A 16,615-nucleotide genomic window follows, 5' to 3' on the forward strand; every position below is an offset into this window, starting at 1 on the left:
TTAAAATGGACTGACTGTGAAGCTTGGTGTGGTGGCACACACCTTTAATCTCAGCATTCAGGAAATTTAAATTCAACAGAGGCAGGAGAATCTCTGTGAGTTCGAGATCATCCTTACCTAACATAGTGAGCTCCAGGCCAGGAAAAAGTGAAGAGTGAGACCTTGTCTTAAAAACCACACCAAAAAGCCTTTCATCTCTAGCAACCCTGTCTCTAAAAAGGCAAAAACCAAAAAGAACAACAAAAACAAATCTCTCCACCACCACCACCTAAAAACCAGAAATGATAAATAAATAGATAAAAAAATTTAAAAACAATAGTGGAATGATTTGGAAGACATTTCATGTCTGTGGACCTGTCTTGGTTTTTCTCAGCATCCCTGAGCGGCAGTTAATGAAGCCAAATAGAAGTCTCAGAGTTGGAATGTCTCCCCACCATCCTTTCTGATGACAATTTTGTACGAGGACAGCAACTAAATAGTATCCTAAACACCGAATTAGAAAAAAATCAGGTTAGAAGACACAAACCTTTGTAGCCCGGGGACGATTGTAATGCCAACTACACACTTCGTTAAAACTTAGAGTTCCCACCAGGATTAACTCAGCATTCTTTCCACAAACCTGGCTTGACTCCATGCACCCACATAAGGATTCTCTTCCGACCTCTGCGGTACCAGTGTTACAACTGAGAAGCATTTCATGTACAAAGTAGGCAAAATATTCATACACAAAAGCTTCAAAAGCAAAACCTTTGTGGGTTTGTTTTATTACATTCTCATTTCTAGCGTTACAGACCAGAAAAGACAAAGAAAAGCAGACACTTGTCAGTGGCAGAGACATCTTTACTGTCTTTTGAGGACGTTAGGACTGCTTTCGCTCCTTTTGTACACATCAAACGTGCACCCACACAGGACGTTAGATGGAACTCGGATTGATATGACCACCTCAAGGAAAAGAAAGCAAAGCTAAGCGCTTCCACAGAGAACAACTGTGGAGCAATGCTGTAGTTAAACATCAGCCCCCGCCTCTCGTAAACAAAATCAGACCACCTCTTTTTAGCTGCAAGGAAAACCAGGGGAGAGCGCGAACACAGTTCCCCACTGCCACAAATTATGCAGTCCAGTTTCCCGCACTTGGGAGCAAAATCGCAGAGGTCAGCACACTCCAAGTGCAATGGGTGAGCTTCAGCCTGGAAAAACCCACCCACCTGATCGTGGTGTCTCCCCTACTTTCCCCCTCCGCAGCCCCGACCCAGCCCCACCCACCCTGTGCTCTGAATACGCAGTCACTTCTCTGCATTCTTGCGCTAGCTTTCTGAGACGCATATATATGTTCTAAGTTTATCTGTCACCTACAGCCTGGCTTTTCTTCCTAAGTCATGAAAAATCTCTACAGTTCCAAAGAGCCACAGACCCGGCGGCTGTAACTGGCCTCTTATCTGCATAGATCACGCCCTCTGGCTACAGGTCCTGCCTTTAGTCTGCTTCTCCTTCCTCCCCGTGTGGGTTTACCCTCAAGCCATTTTCGCTATTTTATTGGCTCATTGTCCTTGGTGTATTCTGAACTTTTGGTTTAAGGTTTACAGCGTCACTTTTACTGTCCCACAGCCTGTGCTCTTGGACCGCTCTTCCTTCCCCGCGCTTAAGGGCTTCTTACCATGAAGTTTGCTTCTTCCAAGTTTGTAGACCCCACAATTTATTGTTATTATTTTTGTCTAAACAGTCAGTTTTTTTAAATTTTGTTTTATTGTTTTAAGATAGGGATTCTCTGTGTAGCCTCAGCTGTCCTGAAACTCTCTGTAGACCAGGCTGGCCTCGAACTCAGAGATTCTGCTTCTGCCTCCCGAGTGCTGGGATTAAAGGCGTGTACCACTACTTCCTGGCATCAGTAAATCCCCCCCCCAACAAAATTTCAGTAATACCCTCATTTGTTTCTTTTTCTTTCTTTCTTTTTCTTTTTTCCCTGAGACAGGGTTTCTCTGTAGCTTCGAAGCCTGTCCTGGAACTTGCTCTTGTAGAAAGGATGGCCTCGAACTCAGAGACCCACCTACTTCTGCCTCCCAAGTGCTGGGATTAAAAGCCTGCACCACCACAAATGCTGGTAAGAGATGTGGAGCACCATGCCTGACTTACAGCAGTAATACTGGTGATAATAAATACAGGGCCCACATCCATGTCTGTGATGAGGACATATCCAGACAATTGTTCTTCTCACACACTACAAAGAGAACGTATTTATCTGGAAAGTTGTTGATGTCAACTCTTGGACCAGGAACGGCAGCACCCACATTAATAATGACAAATCCTAAGAAAACATTTCTTCCACTGAGTCCTTAGACTCCACGCTGAAGCCTCAAGTGTCCTTTAATATTTGGGACACCGTGTGAAGCCAGCGCTCCTACCAGTCTGCTTTATAGTCTAGATCTTGTCAGTGATTTTTTTGCCGGAGAATTAGGCAAGTAGACAGAATGACAACCATATTTTTTCATTTGTGGATTTGTTAACCATTAAGGAAGCCAAATAAAGGTAAATTGAACTTGTTAAGCTAATAGACGCTCTCAGGACAGTTAGCAATGGACAGAAATCACCTCTGTTTCCAAGTCCTAACAATAAACTCAACAGGGGCCATCCTCTCCTCATGCTGTGGGTTTGAAACCACAGCTGTACAGTATCTGGGTTTTTCTGAGGGTTCGGGTGTCCTTATGGGCCTGGGAATGTGTCGGTCCTCAAGGTGACGGCCACTGCTTGGGCTCAGCTCTGGGCCTGAGGTCCTTTTCCTTGGCCCTGTTTCATCCCTGTTGTTAAAAGCCCAGGCAGCTAGATGTGAAGTATGGAAACCACAGACATGACATCTTAAACATTCTACAGCTGTGAATGTGTACTCAGGGAAGATGCTCATAGACAGGAGATGTTTTATTTTGCCTTACCAACAAAACTAATTTAATTTCTTCATCAGATATTCAAGTCCCATGAACTAAAAATAATTGGAACTATTTTTCTATGAGCACTCATTTTTAAATTTATTTATTTTGAAGCCCTGCCACCATTTGGCTCTGGGTGACCTAGAACTCACTATGTGGACTAGGTTGGCTTTGAATTCACAGAGATCTACTGGCTTCTGCCTCCTGAGTGAAGAGGTACAATAAGCCAAAACAAATAGAAGCCATGTGGAGAACTTTATCTTGTAAACTTGTGATACAAAATATATTCAAAAATAGCATACAGAAGTTTATACTTTAAGAAGATGTTTCCCTTAGGTTGAAATCATAACCATGAAGCAAAGTAATACAGCAAAAAATTTTCAGTTTTTTAAAGTTTTGAATTTAAGTATGTAATGGAATGAAATAAAGATCATCTGTGTATTTGGTGAAGTTGTAAAGCCTTTTGTTTGAATTTTATCCCTTATTATTATTGTATTTATTTATTTATTTATTTATTTATTTATTTATTTATTTGATATGATATCTCTGTGTAGTTCTGACTGTCCTGGAACTCATTTGGTAGGACAGTGTGGGCTCAAACTCCCAGAGATCTGCCTGTGTCTGACTTCTGGGTGCTGGGATTAAAGGTGTGTGCCACTACTGTTCTGCTTGAATTATTTATTTTTGTTGAATTTTTTCATACAATATATTCTAATCAAGTTTCCCTAAATTCCAGATCCTCCCCATCTCCATACCCACCCAGCTCCCTCTTTAAAAAACAAACAGAAAAAAATGCCCAAATAACACAATATGAGACAAAAGTCTACAAAATACCCCTAAGTTAATTTTGATTCTAATGAATCAGGGAGACCTCTGGATTGACAGGAAACGGTGCTGAAGGGCTTCCACTGTGTCCCAGGGAAGGCTCCTGGAAAGGGTAGCTTGGTTTTTTGTGAATTGGGAAAGAGCTATCTATCAGATAGTTTGTGATCCTACATGTCTCTTGTCTGGACATTTTATTGTATCCTGAAGAGCCCTTGGCATCTTCTATGAAATTACCAGTGTAGCAGCAGCGTCAACTGCCCTTGAGGCATTCATTGTTTATATGGTTCACCAAGAGGCGTGTTGACAAGACTAAGCACATTGATTGGCAGAGAGATCTCTGGCTTTCTAAGAAGAAGGTGAGACTCAAATTGGACCTTCTAGAAATAGGGTTTGGGAGCTGGGACCACCTGAAGCAATGGGCCTATGCTTCTTCTCTGGGTTCCTAAAGAGCAGACCACAATTGCAGGATTTCTGATGTTTAGTTTGGCAGCGAGTTAGGAATGGTCAAGGTTATGCTGGGAGCTCCTTACTATAATTCTGAGTGGGAAGAATGCAGCAGGAGACAGTGTCACTGTGAGTTGTCACGGTCGGGTGTCCCTGCTCTTCATCCCCAGTGGATTTCTGCTGGTTCTCTGGGTATCTGATGTGAATATCTGGGAGTGAAACTCCCCTTCCCTGCACTCAGCTCTGAGACATTCAGTTGCTTTTAGTCTTGGACACAGGTTAGCAGGTCCGGGAGGTGAAAAGCATCAGGGCATGAGAACCTTCCTGCATCTCATCAGACATGAGCTGACATTTCCAAACCAGCGTGACTGGGCTAGCCTGTATCTTCCAGGGTCAGTGGGGCTGCAGTAGGGACTGATGTGTTGTGGGATGTTTTACTCCTTTGGCTTTCTTATGGGCCCGCCACCAGGCTCCCAAATGAATTACACACAGAGACTTATTCTTTGATATGAATGCCTCAAAACAACCCAAAATGCAACTCTTCTACAATATGATAAATGAGAGACGTCAACCTTTCCAATAGCCATAAACACCATAAAATATCTTGGAGTAGCTTTAACCAAACAAGTAGAGAATTCTATATGATAAGAACTTTAAATCTTTAAAGAAAGAAATTTCAGACATCAGAAAATGGAAAGATCTGCTATTCTCTTGTGAAGGTAGAACCAACATGGCAAAAATAACAATCTTACTGAAATCTACAGATTCAATGCAATGCCCATTAAAATTATAGCAAAATTCTTCACAGACCTCAAAGAACAATCTTCCACTTTGTAAGAAAAAATACTCAGGATAGCCTAAACAATCTTATAACTCCTGTAAATCAAGGAACTTCTGAATGCATCACAATCCATGGGTTTAAACGTCACTGCAGAGTTACAGCCCTGAAAACAGACTGAAAAGGAGTTGAGGATCAAAAGAACTGGTATCAATAACCTTGGATACGAATCCACACGCCTCCAAACAGATTTTTTAAATAAATTTATTTATTTATTACTCATACAATGTACTGCTGGCAAGAAAGGCACTAGGTCTGATTACAGATGTTTGTGAGCCACCATGTGGTTGGCTGGGAATTGAACTTGGGACCTCTGGAAGCCTCTTACCCTCTGAGCCATCTTTCCAGCCCCAGACAGCAGATTTTTGACAAACAAGCAAAATTGTGAACTGGAAAAAAGAAGCATATTTAACCTGCTTGCTTATTTTCAATTGTCCTGAAGCTGCAGCTCTCTGAGGCTCCTTTATCAAACCTGCCTTTCAGCTCCCTGCTGCAGCCAGGCCACATGGCAGAGGGCAGGGCATAGGCTCCCTCTGCCTGCCAGTCTGCCGTCACAAGCTCTGGTGCAGATAGCCACACTGATTTTAAACTATTTTTTTTTTTAAATTTTAACTTGTCATCATAAAATTAGGAGAATTCCTGAATCCTCTCCACTGTTCTATTAGATGACTCTGGGCTACTGACTGCGTGGGGTAAAATTTGTTCTCTACACTTACTCTGACTTGCCTTTCATCCACAGGTGGGTCAGATTCAGCTGGCTACTGTGTGCCTCCTGTGCCTGGCACTTCAATCTCAGCAGCAACCTAGGCGATTCTTGGGCCAAATGCCATAGTTCATTTACTTCTCCTACCTGTTTAGCTAGCGATAAAAGTTGCATTTCTGCGGCTATCACACTTACAGACTCTAAATATCTCTGCCTTTGTGTCTGCTCCATTTTAACTCCCTTTAGCTATCTAACTGAATACTCTTTCCTTATCCCATGTATGAAACTTACTATTTACAATTTTTTACTCCTGATTTAAACTTTCCACTTCTCTATACTTCTTTAAATTCTATTTTTTCTTTCTGAATGCACATTACTCACATATGCACAACCCAACACCCACTTCTAGGTGCCCAAAAAGGTACACAGTGTATTCTACATGCAGTGGTTCTGGGATACTACCAACAAGTCCTGGGGGTCACTGTGGCCTTCTGTCTCTCCCAGCTGAACATGGTGAGAAGGTCCCTGTGGAGCTTCCCTTAACTCCACAACAGGGCTCAGATAATTCTGTTCTTCCTTCCTGAGACCACTCTCGCCATCTGGGGGATAAGGTACCCTGAACATAGCACCCCTCCAAGACTGTGCTGGGCCTCACTAATTACCAACTGCACAAATTCTGTCATCCATCTCTCCTTCTCTCAAAGCAAATCTTCCTTCCTGGGGTCTCCCGGCCTGTGTCCTGAAAATCCAGTTTTCTCTCTTCCAACATATAGCCCAGGCTGGCCTCCATCTCACCATGTAGCTAAGGCTAACCTGCAAGCTGTGATCTTCCTTTCTGCCCAGATGTCAAGGCATGTTTACATGGTCCTGAAATGGAGCTTGGGGTTTAATGTCTCCTAGGGAAGACTTCCACCAACTGAGCTCCCATCCTGGTCTGCCTGTCTTCTTTGTACCAGAGTTTCTGTAGTCCAGGTTGATTTGGAACTCCTGATCTTCCTATGTTGCTACCCCAACACTGGAATGACAGGCTTGTGTCTCACACATCTTCCTTTCTAATCAATGAACACCTCTCCAGTATGCCCAGGGTCTGGTATTGGGTCACTATCATTAGAATGTGGCCATGAGGGAGGTGAATGACACTAACCACTTGGGGTGCCATGCAAAGGTGCATTCCTACAGTCACACGGTCATTAGGCAGCCTGGACAGGACTGATTTGCTCAGCACCATTTTTGGCTGCAAGTTCTTGCATGGAACACTAGTGGCATGGATGAAGCAGGGCCTTAGCATTGCTCTGGGTCCTCCAGTGTCAGGAAAACCATCTGCTACAGCAAAGAAAGACTTATCAGAAATTTCTAAAAATGGGAGTGACTCACAAATACAAATGTCATAATGTGTGTTTGAGGTGTGGAGGAGGGGAGGCATATAAGCCAGAAGAACCAGACACAGTTGGAAGGAGCCAGGAATACAAGGAATATTGTGGTTGGACCAATGTGAGGGGAATGTGAGCCACAGGATACATGGGGCTAGTTTGGTAACAGAGCATCCAGTGTGGACATGAGAGGAGCCAAAGAGACAGGGTCAGATCCTGAGACTCCACAAAAGTGGGAAGGAGCTGGACAGCAACTTGTATCTGATAGGAACACTGTGGGGATTGATGGAGGGTCTGGGAGGGACAAGATCCCATGCAGTGGTAGATGCAGGTGCCAACATTGCTGACAGTGGCAGAGGTCAGACCTATGACAAGCAGTCAGGCACTGGCTGCAGATGGGAGGTATGGCACAGGCCCTGTGAATGCCCAGGTTAGGGAACATTTCCTGTGCCCCATCAACTGCAAAATAAAGTCAAAGGACACTAGGCAGAAGTATGGTTCCATGCACAGGATAGATATCTCTGTGGACCTTTCTAGAATTTCCACAGGCCACCTGTCACTAGACCTCAGAAGGCATCAATGTCCAGCCTGCTGCTTTTTAAATTGGTAAGACAACTGAGTCTTACGGCAATCTCAGGGCCACATAGAGGGCAGGAAATCACCCAACATCTCAACAAACAAACAAACCCAACCAAGCAAACTTGCCTCCCTCTGGAGCACAGACTGACCTTAGGCTCCTAACCCTCCTGCCTCAGAGTGACTGAGGCTCCCAATCTGCTTTGAAAGGCAGTTGATTTACAGACTAGGAAGACAGATCAGATTAAGGACCTGTGGTGGGAGCCATCCAAGGACACAGGGATGGTGGGATTATCAGTGACATAGTGTCAGGCTCTAAGTCTGTTTCAGCAGCCAAACAGTGCAGTCTGAGTCAGCTGTATTGTGGGGACCCTATGAGAGATATCACACCATGGAACACTCTATCTCACATATAGTTTTAGGTCACTTTTGGGTGAAGTTGTTAGCAGGGGTTAATAGCTGTATCGTATGACATCAGCAGTCCCCCACCTGGACATTCTACTGTATCCTGGAGAGCCTGGAATTCTGTGATGTCACCAGTGTTGTGGCAACGCCAACTGCCCTTGTGGCATTCATTCGGTGCCTGTGTGGTTCACCCACAGCCATGCTGACACGACTGAACAGGCTGTTTGCGAGACAGGATGGAGAGCGCAGGGAGAGCAGAGAGAGGCCCAGGGAAGATGGCCTTCAGTCTCCGAGACACACATCAAGAAATAAATGGTTCTGGGGAAAGCGCAGTGAGTCCTGGGCAGGGGACAGAGAGCTTCCTGAAGGAGGAAGGCTTAAGTTGTTCCTTTCAGGAGTGGGACTCAGGAGGTGGGAGTTTCTGGGAAACAATGGTCCTTTCTGCTTCTCTGAGTTACTAAAGAGCAGACCCAGAATCGAGGATTTCTGATGGTGTGTATGGCAGAGAGCCAGGGATGGTCAAGGCTTCAACTGCTGTGCTGAGGGCCCTCTGCTTTCCCTTGGCCTCTGCGTGGGAAGCACAAAGGGACCACAGTGGTTCCAGTTTGACCCTGCCATTCACTGGCACTGGATTTCTTTTGCTTGTGTGTCACTAAAATGAGGGAGAGTAACGTCTCCCAGACAAGATCCCAAATAAAGCACACACAGTAGCTTCTCCTTCCTTATGAATGCCTGCCCTTATCTTGGTGTGTTTCTTGTGAGCTCTTCTTGATTTAAATTATCTCAACTGCTTTTTGCCTCTGGGCTTTGATCTTTCTCTTCTGTAAATCTTTCCTTCATTCTTACTCCATGGCTGCTGAGTGAGCTGGTGTCTTATCCCCTCTTGTTCTTGGGCTCCTCCTTATTCTCCTCTCAGAGTTCACCTTCTATTTATACTCTCTGCCTGCTAGTCCCACCTCTCCCTGCTCCTGTGTCACTATTGGCTGTCCATCTCTTTATTAGGATGTTCAGGTGTTATAGACAAACACAGTAACATGGTTTCACAGAGTTAAACAATTGCAGCATAAACAAAGTCATACACCTGAAAATAATATTCCCCAACATGATGGACATATTTAGAGACAGTGATTGGCAAAAGAGACATGGTTTATGGGTTTGATTTGAGGATAGTTGTTCTGCTCTCTGAGGTCTTCAGTGAGTTCCATGCACTCCCTCTTCCTCAGGCCTCTTCTGAAGACTCAACCTGGTCTCTCATGGCTCTTTACCATCCAAGTGTTCAAATTCACTGATGTTTATCTACCTGCAGGGAGTACTGGAAAGGCACAGACCTCAACCTCACTCACTGAGAAGGAGCAGCAGATGAACAAGATCCATGAACTGACCCTTCAGCTTCAGATGATGACCAATGAAAGGAATGAACTTCGTGCAATCCTGGCCAGTTATAACAACAATGCTGTGAACAACAGGTAGTCATTATGTCCAGTTCTCTGGTGACTGTCTTGACCCCCCTGTGTCCACCCCAGCATTCCTCATGTCACTTGAGGCTGCATCTCCAAGGTGTCCTCCTGCCCAAACTACTTTTCCTGAGTGCATCTGAGAGGCAGAACTGAAGTCTGGGTGGGAGTGAGATGGGGACACAGGCTGTTCTGCTTCCTCCCAATGAAAAGCAGGGCCTGTGGCCTGAGTCACATTCTATGGATGGGGCAGCAGTGTGTGAGCTCACAACACGCATTTCAAAGAGGCCTGGACAGGTGTTGGCTTGTGGGAGATGCTGGGTGCTGAGCTTATGGGGAGTCCTTGTATGTGACTGGGGGATTACTTGCTGATTGCTGTGGGAGTTGGGCCTGGTCCTAGTGATCCATCTCAGTGTGTGACTGGAAGGCCTGGAGCTCATCTGATCACCTCTCTACTCTTGTTCCTTGCTCTCTGATAAAATTTCACCTACTGCATATCCTTGAGATATGATATCACAGGTGTCAGGTAGGTTCAGACCCTGAGATGTGATATCACAGGTGTCAGGTAGGCCCAGACCCATAGCACAGAATCCTGGGACATCTTAAGAAGAGCTAGTTTGTTCCTCCAGGCCTACTGAGGAAGCTCATGTAGCCCTGTATGTCTCCCTCTTGACGCTTCGCCTTTCTGGCAGTGGGTCAGTGTAGCAAGTCTAATAACATCAACAGGTCCTAGTACCTAGGATTCAGGATGTGACACCCAGTGCACTAGAATAATCTTAGACACAGCTTAATTCATGTGTTCATGGGGTTCCGATGACCGTACTCATGGGGTTCTTTGTTCCTAGGCCCATGCTCTATCACAGGCAGAATTCGGAGCGTGAGGAGCTGAACATGGATCACCAGAAGGAGATGTCAGAGCTGGAGAAATTCCCCAAGGAAATTAGTGAGGACTCTTCCAGGAACAAGGAGCTGACTGAGAAGACCAACTCCTACAGGTGAGTGTCTGATTGGATGGTACCGCCCTTCAGAAGGACAGCTGCTGCACTTATTTCTCTTTGTAAGAAAGTGAGGGCTGTGCTTCTAGCTTGTTTCCCTTGTACTTGTCCTCCCAGACTGATTTCTCCTGAGTGCAAGGAGTCGGAGAGTCCCTCCCAACGGTGGGTGCCCTGTCAGCTTCCAGAGCTTCTAGATAGAAAACATGGTTTGCACCATAAATGGTCTCTGGGACTCTGAGAGGGGCTTACAGAGCCTGTTGCTATGGGATACAGATGTGGAATGTATTCCTCTTGGGTCTGCTGTCCTCCCTCAGGCCATGTTTGTTCTATACCTGATGATGTTCTCCCAATACCATGGACAGTGTAAGATCAGTGCTTGTTGGGCGTACAGAATCCTGTTCTCAGAGCTACATCACCTGGGTGATACTGGCATGGCTAATGTGGGTTGCAGTCTGGGGCTGTCTGAGGACATGGGGCCTTGCAGGGAAGGTGGTATTAGTAGGTAGGAGTGGCAGATGGAGGTGGACTGGAGCTCATCATTGTTTGTGATGGTTAAACACCCTCCGCAGCCGGCTTCTGAGGGAAAGGACACAGATGAAGGAAAAAGTGGGCATGTTGAGAGAGGACAACAGAAAGCTGCAGCAGGAGCAGATTTTCCTGCAAGAGTCCTGTGAGGAGACAAAGAGGCTCTGTGAGGAGGACCTTGAGAAGATCTATGACCTCTTGACCAAGCAGCAGCAGGTAAGCTGAGGCAGCAGGAGCAAGCTGCCCACCTATCTAACCACACACACATATGTACACCATCATGTAACCATCCACTCAGTTACTCAGCTGACCACCTACGTTCCATCTCATAGTTCATTTCTGGGATCCTTCACAAGTCTTTCTGGGGAGTTACCTCTTGAAAGACACAACCTGAGTGAAAAGAAACCATCCTGTTCTGGTAGAAGCTGTAGTTCTTTGTGGGAGATGGGTAGGTAAATCACACATCACACACCTACATGTCAGTATGGTAGGAAGGGTTCTGTGCTGGGAACCACTTTGGGAGAATCACAGAGCTTTCAGTGAGTGTGTGAGTGAGCACAAGGGCCTGTGGATCATTTGCTTGATATAACAGAGTATTTTTGGTCTGCTTAAGCTACCAGGCCAGAGTTCTTTGGATCTCCTGTCTCCTCACAGGGAGAGCTTTCTATATTTTCCTGTCTCATCTTATTGCTAAATGGTTCGTTTAGTAAGAAATAGAAAGGTCTTGGTGTTTTCTCTCAATTTTTACACATTTTTGTTACTTTGGAATTAATGAATTTTGTAATAGAAAATTCAAACCCCAGAGCTATTTTGAAAATAAAAAGTAGATCTTTCTGTAGAAGGCCGCAGCCACATTCTCCATTATCAAGATGGCGCTGACATCCGGCTTCACCGCCAGATGAACGCACATGTGCTCGGTAATTTCCCACTGAGTCCCCGCCTACTCCCGAGGCATCACCTGGGACTGGGAGCAGCGGACCTATCCAAGAGTGACACGTCCGAAGCAGGGTCTGTTTCCTTTATAAGGGATGGGTTCCATCTTATCTGGGTCTCCGCCATGTGGCTTATGCTCTAGCTCCCAAGAGACATAAAGCTTTTCTGCAGAAGGATCCTATGTGTACCGCGTGGTTCTTGCTGGCGAGACGGTAGCGCGGGACATCTTTCCTTTCAGTGAACTGAAGTAACCTCCCAGACAAAACCGGGCAGTCTGTCTCTTTGCTGACATTTTATGCTCAATTTTTCATGCGCATGGTTATATCTTAGTACAGATTCCCTTCATCGTTGTACAGAGTGATGCATTTCAGAACAACGCTCTGGTGACCTCACTAAGCTCCTATTGTCTGATCTGGGGCTATTTTTATATTATATGCCCTGTGTTATGGTCCAAGGTTTTTGGGTCATGATCATGGGTGTCTTCATTCTCTGGTGCTATCAAGGTCTTCTCTGGAGGAGCCTGGGTAAGGTTTCTTAGGACTATAACTTAGAGCTATCAGGAGGCTTCATGTGCAGCCTCTTCCTTTGGGACTTGGTCTTTTGTGGTCAAGCTCAGGTGTGCAGACGTTTTCACTTACTGTATGATCAGTGAGTCTTGAGATGAAGAACTTTACTGAAGGGGGAGGCTCTTTGAGGCCTAGGTTCAGACTAGGGCAGGAGCCTGACTGAGTCTAAGAGCACTGAGAGACAGCACTGAGGACCGGCTACCTCCCCCTGCAGCAGGAAAGGTGCTGCAACACTCTAGTCTTCTCTCTTTTCTGGGTTCAGGAAGTGTGTGTGTGTGTGTGTGTGTGTGTGTGTGTGTTGTGTTTATATATATCTTTGTGGGTTGGAGAATATGTGATTGAGCCTCTATATGCATGTTCACTCATGGAATGATGGACATCTTTCATGTTAATAGAAAGTACTGTTCCTGCTCTGGTTAGCATCAGTTTGCATCAGTCACAGAGCACATGGAGCTGCCCATCTTTTGGCATGTCCACACAGCTAACTAGCACAAAAAACACAAAACTGATGCAAACTAAAAGTTTTTCAGGTGTTGTAGTGGCATAAATGTTCATCTGCAAAAAATCCTTTGTAGAAAACGAAGGTAATGCAGGACATGGTGGTGAAAAAGAAGCTGCTGAGGCAACTCAAGGTGCCTGAGAGCAAGAAAACCTAGCATAGGTTGTGTGTCCTTCTCTGCTCTGGGTGAAAGGTGACTTCACACTAACAACTTTTCTGCATCCTATTTTGTTCTCATCATATTACCTGTTGCCATTTTCCTTTCACCTTTGTCTAATCTTGACTCATTTGGATTTTGGATCTTGGCCTGGATTTTATCATGTAAGAGATTCTGAACTGCAGAGGTGTCTCCCCCAGCAGAAGTCCCATAGCCATGCTGAGCTGTGAGAACAGCTGTCTTAGTGCAGCCCACTTAGGCTCATCCTAGTCTAAAGCACTCACTGCATGTTGTGTCTGCAGCACTCAGAAGCTGCTTTTATTCTAAGCTTCTTTACACTGAATTAATTTCGGGCTGATGGGGGTTGAGAGAAATGAGGACCCTCAGATATTGCGAGGGTTGAAAAATGAGTAGCCCAATGAGAAGCTATGTATAATTTTTCAGAAGCTTTGTTTGCAGTCACAAGATGACACTGTGATCCCATAGGAGAAGTAGGGTCCACAGAGAATTTAGGGGACACCTGGGTTACAGAAGCATTTCTCAGAGCAATCGCCAAACCAGAAAATATTCAAATGCCCATCATTGATGAGTAGAAATTCAGTGAAGTCAAGCCCTTCCATGGAATATTGTTAAGCATGAAGTAATAGAGGTACTCATTTTGGCCATGAATAAACTAGCCTTCTGTTACTTAGAGAAATCCATGACTTAACCATCTTACTGCAAGAATAGGGTTTCTTTAACTCCTGATTGTAGAGTTTTCCTGATTTTCTGAACTCATTCCTTAAACTCATTGGGATGAAATTGAGGTAACCTGTGGTTTAGAGAGCTCCTTTTGGAGGAAGCTGCCCTCCTTGGAGCCACAGGGAAGCACTGAGTGAGAGGAAGGGGCTGTTCCACCATCAGGCAGGGGTCCTGTACCATTGAACTAAGCTTTTTGAGTAGAGGACTATAGTGTTGCAGTACATTTTCTGCTGCAGGGGGAGGCAGCGGGTCCTCGGTGCTGTCTCTCAGTGCTCTTCGACTCAGTCAGGCTCCTGCCCTAGTCTGCATTTCTTTCCCTTTCCAGGAAAGTACAGTCTTGACAACGTGCTATGCAAGCTTAGATAACTGGTCAAGGAACCCTGACATCCACCATTTTGTGGCCTGGGTTTATAAGGCAAGCACTACATTGACTGCTCTGCCCCTGTGTTCTTTTCCCAGGCATGCATGTGGTGCATAGACACACAGGCACACAAACCCCACATACATAAAGTAGAAATAAAATGAGAAATTATCAAAACAGACACAAAGTACACAATCCTCAGCACATCACCACATCCCTGTGCCTGCTTTAGAATACATGGGGAGAGGATGTGGGTTACTGAAATTTAACCCTCTTCTCTAGAAGATCCCAGGTGATCTCTTCTTCCCTTCGTGTTACCTAGGAACTACATAGGTGGATGCAATGTAGTGTGCTTGTATGTGTGCATCCTGTACTTATGATGATCAGGACTGTGTGAGTGTGTTTGGTTGTGTTTGTGTACAAGCATGCAGACCTGTGTACGTGGGTGCAAACAACCCTGCCCTAAGAACACAATCTTCTAATGAATAGGAACATCAAAGCCTGGAGGAACACCTTCAATTCTTACTGAAGCGGAAGGAACTGGTTATCCAGCAAAGGGACTTGGCAGGAAAGCTGCAGCATCACTTCACTGAGTCCCAGACGAGGTAGGAGCACGGACTGAGAGAAGCAGTTGTAGTCTAGTGGATCCTCTGTTTCGGGATCTCTAACCTCTTTGGGTTTTAGTGTATTTGGCAAGGTTCCCACCCACATCCAGGGAAAAAATACCTCAGAGTATCGATTTGGTGAATCACCAGAAACTTTTGTTCAGGCAACAGTATGCTTGATTATGAATCTTCTAGGGACCATGTCCCCTTCTTCTCCCGTGAGGAGGAAGAGGTCAATTGTGAGGGACAGTGTGTCCTCTGCCACTTTATTTTCCTTCAGGAACATCACATTTAGAGATAAGTTTCTAATCTTCTTGCTGACATGAATGCAGCAAACTCCTGCTGATTGCAGGCTTTCTGTAGGATTCATCAGTTTCCTGTGAGATGATTTACTCTGGCCATAAACAGATTAGGAGTTGACATAATAACCCCTTGAACATTCTGGGCTGTAGGAATGTAGCCTTCTCTGCAGCGTTGTGTAGGCTCCACTACAGGGCAGACATTGAGTTTTACAGGTTGCTTACATTCACCTGGTATCCAATTAAGGCCAGGACTATCTTTCCTGAAATGTGACTCAGATATGGATATTCCTCCAAAATAATGTTTTTTGACTGTTGAAAAAATATGCTGTTTTTTTTCAAGTACAGCACAGAGTATTTTCCAGTTCAACTTATATCAGTTTTTAAATGTTGAGAAATAAAATCCATCCCAGGGACACTCAGACCCTTTTTCCCTTGGGGAAGCAGTCAATGAGCTCAGCTAAAAACAATGAATTTTCTAACTGGTGAGGGCTCAGAAGCTGACATGGCAGGGCCCCACCAGGCCTCATTCCAAGCTGCCTTTCTCCTCTAGGTTTGAACATATCCAGCATGAACTGGAACAGACCACAGCCCAGGAGGAGAGCCTCCTGCAGATGGAGCTGCTGCAGCAGGAGTGCTATGTGCCAGGCAAGTGACCCACCATCCAATCCTATTCCCACCAACCACGGGATCACACTGTGGGCTTTCTTCCTTGACTTTTCTTTACTAGGGGTAAATAGGCCCTGATTTTTTTTCTTGCCTGTGTCCCAGAGAGACTGTTTCTGTGTCTGATTTCCATTTCTTCTCTGACAGCACCTCGTAAGAGAACTGAGAAGCCTAGAGGAAACGTGAGACACCTTGCAGGCATAATATTCTACACTCCAGGATCCAGGCCACCTCTGAAAAAGCCACCTCCTCTCTCCTGTGAGCATTGAGGCAAATATCAACCAATCATCAGAGGATCCAGCCACAATTTGATCCATCTCTGTTGGCTCACAATTTCCAAAGAAAAGACTGCGTCAGAAATAAGCTTGAAATTTAGAAGACACCCCACAAATTATTCAGAAGCCGAACACCCATCAGCAAGTGGGCAAAACAACATGGAGGGAGATATGTGGGTGAGAAAGAGTTATTCTGTCAGCTGCTGTCAAGGACTTTGACATGCTGACTCCATATGTGATGTGGAATCTGACAAGGAAGACTCTTTCACACTGCTATCCAAACTGACTGCACCCAAAAGCCTAAGATTCTCTCTCTAGTGCAGAGCTGACGCTGACCCCATATCACGCACAAGTGTTGCTGAAGATAATTCCCTACAGAGACTAATGCACTGCCTCCTGGCTCATGTTATTGATTTGCTTTTTCTTAAAGAAAATTCCAAAGAGAAGTGGGAATTTTGTT

At 45.1% G+C, this 16,615-nt stretch overlaps 1 protein-coding gene and 1 non-coding gene across 3 annotated transcripts; one reads left to right on the forward strand and one right to left on the reverse strand.

Annotated features, from left to right (window-relative positions):
* Window positions 1-1,070: 1,070 nt before the first annotated feature.
* Window positions 1,071-1,230, reverse strand: LOC148118639 (U1 spliceosomal RNA). Its single transcript, XR_015735895.1, has one exon. It is a non-coding gene; the product is annotated as a U1 spliceosomal RNA (small nuclear RNA).
* A 6,934-nt stretch (window positions 1,231-8,164) lies between these two features.
* On the forward strand, window positions 8,165-15,870 carry LOC125414764 (disks large homolog 5-like). 2 transcript variants are annotated; one of them, XM_087900116.1, is made up of 6 exons: window positions 8,165-8,411; window positions 9,386-9,545; window positions 10,379-10,528; window positions 11,098-11,269; window positions 14,800-14,915; window positions 15,768-15,870. In XM_087900116.1, exons 1-6 carry the CDS (start codon window positions 8,279-8,281, stop codon window positions 15,868-15,870), a joined length of 834 nt encoding a protein of 277 aa, XP_087756242.1. In that variant the 5' UTR covers window positions 8,165-8,278. The 2 variants fall into 2 exon arrangements, with proteins under 2 accessions (XP_087756242.1, XP_087756243.1); XM_087900117.1 differs by having other exon boundaries at window positions 8,190-8,411; window positions 10,397-10,528.
* Window positions 15,871-16,615: the final 745 nt, after the last annotated feature.

This window comes from Myodes glareolus, chromosome 21 (assembly GCF_982192425.1).
Source record: "Myodes glareolus chromosome 21, mMyoGla1.1, whole genome shotgun sequence".
Taxonomy (NCBI): Eukaryota; Metazoa; Chordata; class Mammalia; order Rodentia; family Cricetidae; genus Myodes; species Myodes glareolus.